Source organism: Bactrocera neohumeralis, unplaced genomic scaffold (genome assembly GCF_024586455.1).
Source record: "Bactrocera neohumeralis isolate Rockhampton unplaced genomic scaffold, APGP_CSIRO_Bneo_wtdbg2-racon-allhic-juicebox.fasta_v2 ctg3131, whole genome shotgun sequence".
Classification (NCBI taxonomy): domain Eukaryota; kingdom Metazoa; phylum Arthropoda; class Insecta; order Diptera; family Tephritidae; genus Bactrocera; species Bactrocera neohumeralis.
In genome coordinates, this window is record NW_026090547.1 from 400 (window position 1) to 13,085 (window position 12,686).

The following is a 12,686-nucleotide window of genomic DNA, read 5'->3' on the forward strand; positions in this document are numbered from 1 at the left end:
AATTTGAAATACTTACATACATACAGTTTATAATGTAGTGTCCGGCCCGGGTGGAATAATAGGTACAATTACCAACTGCGCCAGTTACAGTAGACGCTCGGAAATTAGAACCACTTTGTTTTTGGGGTAGTTCTAATTTCCGAAATGTTCTAATTTCTGGACGGTTTTTTTTAACGTGAATAATAAAACTAAGAGTTAAGCCACTTCCAAAAACTATATAAAAACATTTTTTTTATTTCTTTTCTTATTTTTTTTTTTAAACATAACAATTCAGTTCATTACATAACAATTATTAAAAAAAAACAACTAAAAATTTCAGAAATTAATTAAAAACTCAGGATAAGGGCTCAGTTCAAAATTAATTTTTGTTTGACATATAATCAGTAATATTTGTTTGTTTTTTTGGTTTCTTTAAATCCGATATAACAATATCGTTACGGAGGGCCAAAAGATTGGTCATGTGCTTACTGGAAGACAATTCACTCTTGTTGCACCAATTTATTAAATTGTTAACGCTTTCAATAGCTATAACATTTGAAATAACTGGTGTGTCATCAACAACATCGTCTTCACTGCTATCAGAAAACTCATCATCGCTACTTAGGTCATCACCAGTTCGGTCTTCAAACTCATCTTCATTCCATTTCTCGATGTCAGCAATACACATGAAACTGTTTGGATCAATTTCTGCTAAAAGAGTTTGATTTACTTGGAGAGATTCATTGCAGTCCTCATTTTTGTTAAGCAACTCTGCTAGTGGCACATCATCATCGCTGTCGTATTGGTCAGAGTCCCAATTTAGCAACTTTGACCAAGAATTCCTCATCACTTTTGGAGTTATCTCATCCCAAGCTTGTTTCAGAAATATGATTGCCTTTCGGATGGAATGGGATTTCAACAGACTATTCAGTGCACCACCTTCAGCTATTATTTCAGCAAGTAACTTACTTCTGTAAACAAGTTTTGTTAACTTTATGGGATTTTGATCCATTGGTTGCACAGCTGCTGTCACATTTGGCGGCAAGAAATATGCAACTATGTTGCCATCTTTGCTTTGAAGATACTCAATCGGTGCATGCGCGGAGCAGTTGTCGATAAGCAAAAGAGCCTTCGGAGGCAAGTTATTTTTTTGAGAAAACTGGATGACCTGTAAACAAAAAAATATTTTAAAATTAAAGAAATTAAAAGCAAAATTATTTCCTCTTACTTCATTAATAAATATCTTGTGAAACCAATCGTGAAAGATCCGAGACGTCATCCAAGCATTTTTGGAAAAGTAGTAATGAAGTGGATTTTTAAAACCTTTGAAGCTCCTGGGACTTTTAGCTTTTCCAATAACTAAGGGCACTAATTTGTGAGACCCATCAGCATTTGAACCAAGTAAAATTGAAATTCGTTCTTTTTGAATTTTGTGTCCAGGCGCACTTTTTTCACAAGCAGAGACATATGTTTTATCTGGTAGGCAACGATAAAATAATCCGGTTTCGTCCACATTATATAATTGCGACTCTATTAACCCCATCTCAGTGACTTTTGCACGGAATCTGTGAATAAATGGAGTGATGGAGGCAATATCACTAGAAAGAATCTCGCCACCAATTTTTAAAAAACGAATGCCGTGTCGCTTTTAAATTTAGTAAACCATCCATCGCTTGCTCGGAATGCATTTTTATTTTTATCGGGGTATTCTTCACCAAAAATTTGTTTAGCTTTTTCCTTTAATATTGTTGCTGTCAATGTACACTTCCTTTCGCGTTGTTTTAAAAACCACTCATAAAGACGACTTACCATTTTCGGATATTCGGAACTATGCACAGTTTTATTTGATGCTTCCTGATAAGTGTTGGAAACAGCATTTAATATAGATGACCTATTTGACTTGATATAGCTGATGGCAGATTTGCTCACGTTGAAATCTAGCGCTAGACGATTCCCTTGAAAACCTTTGTCCAGCTTTTCTAATATCTTTACTTTGGTTTCCAAAGATAAAGTGTTTTTTTTACGTTTATTTGACATTTTAGGTAAGCTATTTTTAGTTTTCGGTAGAGTCTCGCAAAATATGTCCACGCGTATCAAATTTCACATACGAATGACAAAAACACCAAAAATATGGCAAAACAAAAACTAAAATATAACTTGGGGATTCCCCTTTCCATTTTACATTTGTTTAGTAATATAAAAACCAAGAATGGGAATTCCCCTGTGTTAAAAATGAAAAAAAATTCTCAGAAATTAGGAAAATAAGGCAAAACAAAAACTAAAATATATTGGGATTCCCCTTTCTATTTTACATTTGTTCAGTAAAATAAAAATCAAGAATGGGAATTCCCTTGTGTTAAAAATGAAAAAAAAGCTCTCTCTCGGTCAATGCAAACAAAAAATGGTTGTGTTTAAAATAAAAAATAAAAAAAATGCTCAGAAATTAGAACTTCAAGTTCTAAACATCATTAAAAACTCTGGTTCTAATTTCTGAGAGTTCTAATTTGTGAGCGTCTACTGTACCAGTTTTGTGTAGGTACCTCTTCCTTTATTCAATTAAAAATCAATTTTGTGTAAGTGCCTTTTCCTTTATTCAAACAAAATCCAGAAATGCTGTGCCGTTGCTTCTGTTTGCTTCCGTTTCGGATCAAAGTTCACGCTCGAATAATATTAAAAAAATAGCCGCTTCGCGATTCTCTTTAAAAAAGAATAGCTGCTTCGCGATTCTCTGTAAAAAATAGCCGCTTAGCGATTCTCTCTAAAAAAAAAATAGATGCTTAGTGATTCTCTCTTCTCTTCTCCTTAACCCTCAGCATCTGTACAAATAGGGTAGAGAAGGTAACTCATGCACTTAAGGAATCGTAGTTATGATAATTTGGCCAATGTCGGAACATTCGTGATGAGTTCATCTTTCGTGACTTGATAAAGGGAAGATGGAGTTGATAACAAATCACCGGAAGTATCATCCGGAATAGTACCATTTCCAATTTTTAGCGAAGACGATGTTAAATGTCTTCGGCAATTTCTTTTTTGTTCAAATCCCATAATTGACGCAGATTTGAAGGCTGATATGTCGAAATGTCTATACGAAAAGTGTGCTAACTTCATTTTCATTCCAGTGATTAACAAGTTCCAGCAACTGTAATTTCTGGCTTACTTCTTCAGAACTTGCACACACCGTAGCATTCACAGTATGTAATGATCAAATTCAGTTTAATAGAGTACATTAATCAATAGCAACCGATCGTAGAAACAATCGTCGTTTTTCGGGTGGATTGTGTAAATTCGTCCTAATACATTAGTTGATAACGCACCTGGATGTCCATCTACTGGTTGGCATTGCTTTCTACGCAACTATTTCTTCGACGATGCATTCCATGTATTTCCATGCATGTCAAGGTATTTCCGAATAGAGCAATGTTCTCGCAAAGGGATCACTGACGGAAGTTGAGAAAAAAACTCCTAAAAGTTAATTTTGTTGCTGGCGGTGTTTCCACTGGCTGTACTGTATTCTCTGGGTTGAAAAACACTATTTGGCCATTCTCCAAGTTAGCTGCGGGACGCATAACGGTCGGTACGAATTGCAAAAGTAAATATCCTACAAAGCGCTTTATTGCAGTTCACGTATCGACCGTATCGTTGAAGACCAATAACCGCCATGTTGCTTCCTTTGGTGGCGTACTTACAAACGTATTTCATCGCTTACACCAAGCTGCAATACTCAATATTGATATGAGTTTTGAATGTGAATTAGGCATTAAAGGCGAATATGGTACGATCCATGTTTTGTCAACTTCGATATTCATTCTTCTAAATTGAATGCTGAATGTTCTGCCATTGTCGTCTGGTGAGCGACACCGATAGAGTGCATATCTATCATTTCTTGTTTGTGTTTCCGAAAGAAAAGCACGTGGATAGTGTTTCGTGCATTTATTGTCAGACATACAAACCGAAGTGGTATTGTGGTGACCATGAGCCATATTGGTTTTCATCACTTTGTATCCAGTATTATACACTTTCTTTATCGGGAATTTCAGCAAAAATGATTTCATAAATTTGGCCTGGTGTAACCACCATCCACCATCCAAAGAAGAATGTGTGCGTGCGGCAAACCTCCTTTTGGCACTCAACAGAGTACATCTAGCATCTAACAGCACCACGTATACGTGCGCTGGAGAGGGCGCTGTTGCCAGCCTTTCGACTTATCAAAAGATATTTCAAACAAAAAATTTGTCATTCCATCGGCCCAAAAAATATCAGTGTGGACTATGTATGAGTTATCATAAAAGAACTGAAGAAGTCAAAAATAATTTAAGCAAACGATTTGAAATACACAATGAGGAAAAAAACAAATTTCGACTAATTAGAAATGGATGTAAAGAAGCCGCTAAAATAGACCCGACAATTCTGTGCGCAACTTTTGACATGCAGCAAGTCATAAGTCTTCCAATTTCAATGGACAATGCTGTATTTTATAAGAGACGCCTTTCTGTATATAATTTGACATTCTATAATATTGCATCTGGTAATTGTTCTTGCTACACATGGCACGAAGGAATTAGCAAACGAGGCGCATCTGAAGTGCCTACTGCTGTTAATCATTTTCTTTTGAAGTATGCCAATAAGGGCTGCAAAAAAGTTTATCTGTTTGCCGACGGATGTAGTGGTCAGAACAAAAATTCAGTGACAGTTGCTACTTTACCATATATATAAGAATAATAAAGAAAAGTGGTGATGTTCATGTTCCAAGTCAACTAAGCCCAATATTCAGGCTGGCGCCGATAAAGAAGCCATACGATGTAGTTACCATGGATTATTCTGATTTTTTAAATTTCAAGAAATTGTCGACCGATCTTAAACTATTATCCATTCGAAAAGACGACTCAGGAGAACCAACAAACTGGACCGAAATGGTTGAGTACAGAGTAGAAAAAGGAGAACCTTTCAAATTGTTTTTTAAAAATAAACATACAGACAAAAATTATAGATCCTTGCCTTTAAAACGCTTTGTTGTCAATTTATTGACGGGACAGATTTCAAAATTAAACACGACTCCTCCTAAAATACCTCAAAATAAATACGAAGATTTAGTATTGCTTACTACTGGAGATATGCCAGTAATCAAGTTATGTGAACATACAAATTTTTATAAATCCCTTCCTCATGAATTACAAATATTGTTTTCATTAAATTTTTTTATTTTTGTATTTCATATCTATAGTCCAATAAAGATTTAAAAAAATTCAATTCAAAATCCTGTTTTTTTTTAAATAAAAAAAAAACGTATCTGCAACTATTCAAAAAAAAAATGTCACAAAGGTAACGTATCTGCATTGCAATCAAAAGATCGCATTAAAATCCAATATATAACAATTTTGCCATAATAATATTGAAGAGTAGACGTCAGAGTACATAATTAGAAAAGCAGACTGAAAATATCATGCATACCTTTCGATAGGGACAATGGAATAAAGGGTCAAAAATATTAAAACTGCTCTCCTGTAAAATTTTGTAAATGTCAGATCCGTTAGTTGGTCATGCGAGCGACGGTACATCAGTGAAGCAAAGTAAAATTCTTGCTTATGTAAATTCCGTTTTCTTGTGAAGCACACAGGGATAAGGGAATCATTCGGTACAGTGCGAACAGGCGTCAAAATTTTTGCCTATGTACATTTGTATGTATACAACAAAAAGCGATTGAAGCATATGCATACTTACATATATCAGTGAAGCAAAGTAAATAGTTTGCTTGTGTGGATTCCGTTGTTCTGCGTTTTTCTAATAATATGTTGGAGCGGTGCGTGAAACACATATGTATATGTATATCAGTGGGGCAAAATAAAATGTTTGCTTATGTATATATCGTTTTCTTGTTGAAGCAATTGAAGCGTCAAAATTTTTGTCTATGTACATTTATATGTATACAACAAAAAGCGATGTGTAGCGACGTGCGGGGCAGTAGCGCAAAACAACAGTATGCGCTCAGGCCGAGCGAACGTGTCGTAGAATATGTTTGAGACGGTTGCAGTTAATTTCAGTGCGACTCATAGACTGGGGGCAACTATATGTGCTCAGAATTTTTTAACGTGTAGTTGAATCAAGTTCGAAACCATATTAGTATATACTTACATATTTATGTACAAATTAAGTATCAAATGCAACAATTTATACAAATATATTAGCTTTGTTACACGTAAATTTTAAATATAAAATACATATTCATTACTAATAGTAAGTCCTAATTAACAGAAAAAAGCTACCATGAGAGGGGCAAAAAACACCAGGAGTCGAACCGGAAATAACACCGGCATATCCAAGAATACAGAGGTCATCGCAACAAGACAAGACGATCAGTCATCTACGATTTCTTCATCAGAATACGTCCCTTCGAATCAAGGAGAGCGAAATGTTAATCCACTTGATGTCCTATCAACTTTGAAGGTACCTGACGCAATTCGTTTTTTGCCTACATATGATGGTAATCTCAAAACTTTAAACGTATTTATAATCAATGTGGAGGAAATTCTAGCACTAATTAGGGACACTAGTAGACCGCCATATGGTCAGCTACTCTTAAGATCGATTCGAAATAAAATCGAAGGAAAGGCTAGCGAAGGCATCATACGTAGAATCTGGAGTCAGTCTTAATTGGGAAGAAATTAAGGCCGCTCTCATCCTACATTGCGCGGACAAGAGAGATGAACCCACTCTTATGTTCGAGCTCTATAATACTGTGCAGGAGGGTTGTTTTTTACGTACATTATGTGACAAAGTCGGTGAGATTAAATTAAGCGTTATTTAAAATAGCGGAAACAACAGAATCGGAGCAGATCGTTGTGAAGACAAAAAAAATTGTTTGCAGACATATGTCTCAACTCATTTGTAACAGGAATTAGGGGCCCATTACGAGCAACAATACAAATCCATGAAACCAACCAACCTTCGAGAGGCCTTCGAATAGGCGTTAAAAGAAAAATAAACTTTTTTCGCTCAAACGAATATGAAATGACCGGAGCAAAAACAGGAATATGGTGCCTGACAATATTATATTAGAAGTATAGATTATAAGCAAACTAGGGGAAATAATGAAAGGCGTAGACATAAACGTAGTGGTAACGATAGAAACCACTATAAATTACAAAAGAAATAATATGTTAGCAATTATGCCAAAAGATAATAACTATAACAATAACAATAAACAGAAACAATTCAATAGACAAACCACCAACTATCAGTCTAGAAATCCAATAAGTAATGTTGATCAACAAGCACAAATGCACAATTTTAATGAGGCGGCAAATTTTCCACAAAAAGCCTCAGACAACAGACAGGATACTTAATAAATAAAGACAACAAGTCCAAACTACCATATATTATGGTAAATAAGGTTTTCGATAAAGCTCTCAAGTTCCTTATAGATACAAGTGCTAATTTTTCCTTTATTAACCCTAATTATATTCAAAAAGAAAATCAAATTAAATTACATACACCAATAGCCATCAAGACAGTACTAAATCAGTTCCAATTACATAACAGGACTATGATTCCATTGTTCAGTGAATTCTCTGATTTGTCACAATACTCATTTCTTTTATTTGATTTTCATCCATATTTTGATAGGCTTATCGGAATAGATATATTGCAAGAAATAAAAGCTATTGTAAACATTCCATTAAAGATACTTGAAACAAAAACTTCGAAAATAATTATAGAGCTAGAAGAGAAATCAAATTCGGCCATATACGCAATTGAAGAGGAATCAAAAAAGATTATTCAGCTACCAGTAAACGTCACAGACGGAATTTTCTTGTTTGAAACCACAACTATTTCCGAAGACATTGTAATATCAGGTGGACTTTATACTGCCGAAAATAATCTTTGTTATATGAAGTTCATAATTTTTCAAGCCAAGACAAACAATTCTGCTTAGATACATATTTAGAAGTACAAAACTGCAGAGAACAAGATTATTTTGAAGTCAACTTAATGGAAAAAGAAAATAACGAAACGACATTCGATAGTCAGGATTTTAAAACTTATATACGAACTCAGCACCTTAATAATGAGGAAATTACTCAACTCAAAAAACTCTGCTTAGAATTTTCGATGCTTTTTTTCAAAGATGGAAATACCTTACCTTTCACTAACTTAATCAAGCACAGGATTAGAACCACAGACGAAATTCCCATTCACACTAAACCATTTCGTTATAGCCAAAAGGAAAGACATGAAATTAGGAAACAAATCGATAACCTGCTGGAACAAAATATAATTAGACATAGTTATTCTCCATGGAGTGCTCCAACGTTCCTAGTATCAAAAAGAATGGACGCTTCAAATACAAAAAAATGGCGGTTAGTGGTAGATTATCGCAAACTAAGTGAGAAAACTATTAAAGACAAAAGATAGAATTGGCAGGGCTAAATACTTCACAGTATTAGATTTAGCTAGCGGTTATCACCAAATCGAGATGCATCCGAAAGCTATAAACAAGACGGCATTTTCCACAGAAGGAGGACACTTTGAGTTTGTAAGAATGCCATTTGGACTTACAAATGCCCCAGCGACTTTCCAAAGGGTTATGGATAATGTTTTGGCCGACCTGAATGGCAAAAGTTGTCTTATATATCTAGACGATATATTAATATTCTCGGCATGTCTTCGGGAACATATTAAAGATTTAAAAGCAGTCTTTAAAAATTTAATAATTAAACTGCAACCTGCAAAATCTGAGTTTTTGAGAAAGGAAATCGAATATTTTGGTCACATAGTTACGGACAGAGGAATCAAACCAAATCCAAAAAAGATTAGTGCTATAAAATCATTTCCCCTTCCAAAGACAAGAAAACAAATTAAATCATTTTTACGTTTGCTTGGATACTATAGAAAATTCATTAAAGATTTCGCTACGATTACAAAACCCCTAACTCAACAATTAAAAGGTAAAGATGCAGTCAAAATTGGCAAATAATTCTTATCCGCATTTGAAGATTGTAAAAACCTATTATGTAATGATCCATTGTTAGAATATCCGGATTTTTCAAAACCCTTCACTCTTACGACAGACGCAAGTAATGTGGCACTAGGAGCAGTCCTTTCCCAAGGCACACCTAATAATGAAAAACCAGCATCATTTGCTAGTCGCACACTTACAGATACTGAATTAAAGTATTCAACCATAGAAAAAGAAATGTTAGCCATTATATGGGCCGTCCCTATCTACATGGCCAAAAATTTGAAATCTCATATAAAAAAATTCTAAAAAATGTAGTAGCAGATTCACTTAGTCGCATTTCAGCGGAAGTACACACCAACATTTCTATAACAAATAATTGCAATGAAAAGACAAACACAATTTTGACCGTAAATAAGCCAATTAATGAATACAATATGCAAATTATATTTAGAATCCATACAGATTCTCAAATAATAACATCAACTCATTTCAAAAATAAAATCAGGAGAGTGGTCACGGATAGTTCATTTGATAATAAAAAAATAACAGAAATATTGAAAACAATATTAAAACTAAATAAAGTATACGCTATTTTTGCTGCAGATGAAATTTTTAATATCATTCAAGATGTATTAAAAGAATTTTTCTTACCAACAAATCTTTACCAAATTGTAAGAGCTATTACAATACTGAAAGACATTGAAAATATTGAAGAATTAATTATAGAAATACAAAATTATCATATAAACAGCAACCATAGAGGCATAGACGAAACGGTAGCTCATTTAAAGAGGGAGATATATTCTACACAACTTAAAACTCAAACCTCCCGATTAATTAATAGTTGTGATATTTGTCAAACCTTAAAATACGATAGGCAGCCACAAAAACTACCTTATCAAGAAACAGAAATCCCAGATTTTCCTATGCAAATATTACGCTTCGACTTATACAGCATCAATGGCAAAATAATTTTAACAATTATAGACAAATTTTCAAAATTTGCAGCTGGATATACCATTCCAGCAAGGGATGGTCTGAAGATAATTAAAGCCATGAGAACTTTCTTTGTACTCTTCGGTACTCCTAAAAAACTTATCTGTGATCAAGGCGCTGAATTTGCAGGAAAAATATTTAAAGACTTCTGCCAACAATATAATATTCAAATACATTTCACGTCTTTCCAACAATCATCTAGCAATTCACCAGTTGAGAGGTTACATTCCTCCTTAACAGAAATTTATCGCTTAATAATAAATAAAAAAAGGAGAAAAAACTGGATTGTGACCATAATGATATTCTTACAGAAACGTTTACTACATATAATAATGCTATCCATTCTACCACTAAATACACTCCATATGAGACTTTTTTCGGTAGACCACATTTATTTAACAAGCAGACGACCTTTAGCAACGAACATGACCATATACAAAAACTTAATGATTTTCAGAGAGTAATATATCCCGAGATAAAAGATAAAGTTAAAAGAAAAATGAAAAATGAAAATTGGAACCAATAAGTTGAATAACGACAGGCAAGATCCGAAAAGGTTAGAAAATAATGATGTAATATTTAGAAAAGAAAATAGAAGAAATAAGCTTACACCAAGATTCGCAAAACATCAATTACTACGAGATAAAGGTCCAACATTTATCACAATCAAAAATCAGAAGATTCACAAATCAAAAGTTAAAAGAAGAATAAAGATACAAGAAGCTCAGTCCAATTAAATGTTAAAAAAAAAGAAACAAAATGATATGTATTTATGTTACAATGTACAGTATATACGCTTAAAATTCAGAATGATAAGTAATATAATAGTTATAAACCTTAAAATTATTTGCAAGCAACATCAATATGCGTGCAGACAAAGCAAGGTGACATTACTTTGTCCGCCGTTTATTGTCCCCCACGCTTCCCGATCACAGAAAAACAATTTATAGAATGATAAGTAATATTCTTGCTGCAGGTGATTATAACGCGAAACACCTCACTGGGGTTCCCGGTTATGTAAAAAAGGCAAGCAATTATATAACGCAAATTAATGTAAAGGAAACAAATGGACTTGTCTCCTGGAAAGCCTACATATTGGCCGACAGACCCGAAAAAGCTATATAGCTAGGAAAATCATAGCCTTATTACTGCTGAAACAATAGCAGACCTCTCATCAGACCACTCACCAGTTCTCTTCACTTTGCGGCATCAGTCACACTATAAAGAGTCAAAAGCTACAAACTGGTTAAAACAAAAAATACATCAGCACACACATAGAACTCGAACCAAATTTAAATACACCGGTCGATATTGAAAACACCATCGCAGCATTCGAATCAACCATTATAACAGGAAAATTTTTCAAAAAGGTTATATGGAAAGAGAAAAACTAAAGCGTAACTAATTTGAAATTTTAGTATTACAAAAACGACGCCTACGAAGGGAGTGGCAGGTTCATTCACCAGCCTCAAAAAACTGTTGAAAGCGGCCACATTTTTTTAACGAGAGAGAAGCGAGGAACAGCGTGCGCAGTACCAGTATATTCAAAAGCTGTACAAAGCACCCGTTGTGGAAAGCACATCAAACCCTAAGTTCGCCAATAGAATGTGAAATGCCAATACGTGACAATAATGGCAAATAGGCTCGGAGTGATGCAGAAAAGTCAGCAACCTTCGCTGCTCATCTAAAAAATGTCTTCCAGCCAAACCCAGGAACTAATGACTTTACACTTCCAACCGTACCTTATTTTAGAATCTGAGCCATGAAAAGGAAGAGATACCTCAAAAACTTATAACCAAGAAAAGCTCCTGGGCGACTTAATTACTCCAAAAATGATTATTGAGCTACCAAATTGTTCTATCATCTGTATCTGTCTGTTTTTCAATGCAATCACAAAAAAAGCTCACTTTCCTCAACAATGGAAAAAGTCAACTATAGTGATGATACCTAAGCCTGGAAAGGACAAAACGCAGCCATTCTCCTATAGACCCATCAGCTTGTTATCGTGCATGTCGAAATTATTTGAAAGACTTCTTATGCTCCGCATTAAGCCACATCTTGAAACCCACAACATAATGCCATCTCATCAATTTGGCTTCAGGGAAAAGCATGGAACGATCGACCAAGTACATAGGATCACATCTGAAATTCCAACCGCCTTTGAAAAGGGGGAATATTGTTCTGCAATATTTCTTGATATCGCGCAGGCTTTCGATCGAGTATGGTTAGATGGTCTTATGTATAAAATAAAAACGCTACACCCGCAAAACACCCACGAACTGTTTAAGTCCTACCTTTATGATCGAAATTTTGTAGTTCGATGTAACACCACTACATCTGAAGCCCAAACGATTGAAGCTGGTGTACCACAAGGCAGTGTTCTTGGCCCAATGTTATATGTTTTATATACTTCAGATATCCCAGTATGCGACCGCTTGACTATGTCTACCTTTGCCGATGACACTGCAATAATCAGTCGCTCCAAGTGCCCAATTCATGCAAATGCGCTCCTAGGAAATCATATTGAAGCTGTGGCCAACTGGCTCGCAAACTGGAGGATAAAGGTTAACGAACAAAAATGTAAGCACGTTACATTTACCCTAAACAAGAGCAGCTGTTCGCCTTTGACACTGAACAACGTTCAAATACCACAAAGCAATCATGTTACTTACCTAGGGGTCTATCTGGATAGACGATTTACTTGGCGAAACCACATAGAGGCTAAAAGAACTTACCTTAAGTTAAAGGCATGTTC

At 34.8% G+C, this 12,686-nt stretch overlaps 1 protein-coding gene across 1 annotated transcript; it reads right to left on the reverse strand.

Moving 5' to 3' along the window:
* Positions 1-288: 288 nt before the first annotated feature.
* LOC126766932 (jerky protein homolog-like) lies at positions 289-2,016 on the reverse strand. The gene is made up of 3 exons (XM_050484591.1): positions 1,789-2,016; positions 1,208-1,624; positions 289-1,147 (listed from the first exon to the last, which is right to left on the reverse strand). Exons 1-3 carry the CDS (start codon positions 2,014-2,016, stop codon positions 359-361), a joined length of 1,434 nt encoding a protein of 477 aa, XP_050340548.1. The 3' UTR covers positions 289-358.
* Positions 2,017-12,686: the final 10,670 nt, after the last annotated feature.

What these genes read in the sequence shown, in the direction of transcription:
- LOC126766932 (XM_050484591.1), bottom strand. Translation starts at nt 2,016, where the DNA reads ATGTCAAATAAACGTAAAAAAAACACTTTATCTTTGGAAACCAAAGTA. An exon ending in GTTCCGAATATCCGAAAATG is followed by an intron (nt 1,625 to 1,788) that starts GTAAGTCGTCTT and finishes TAAATTTAAAAG; the next exon opens with CGACACGGCATTCGTTTTTT. An exon ending in ACAAGATATTTATTAATGAA is followed by an intron (nt 1,148 to 1,207) that starts GTAAGAGGAAAT and finishes TTTTGTTTACAG; the next exon opens with GTCATCCAGTTTTCTCAAAA.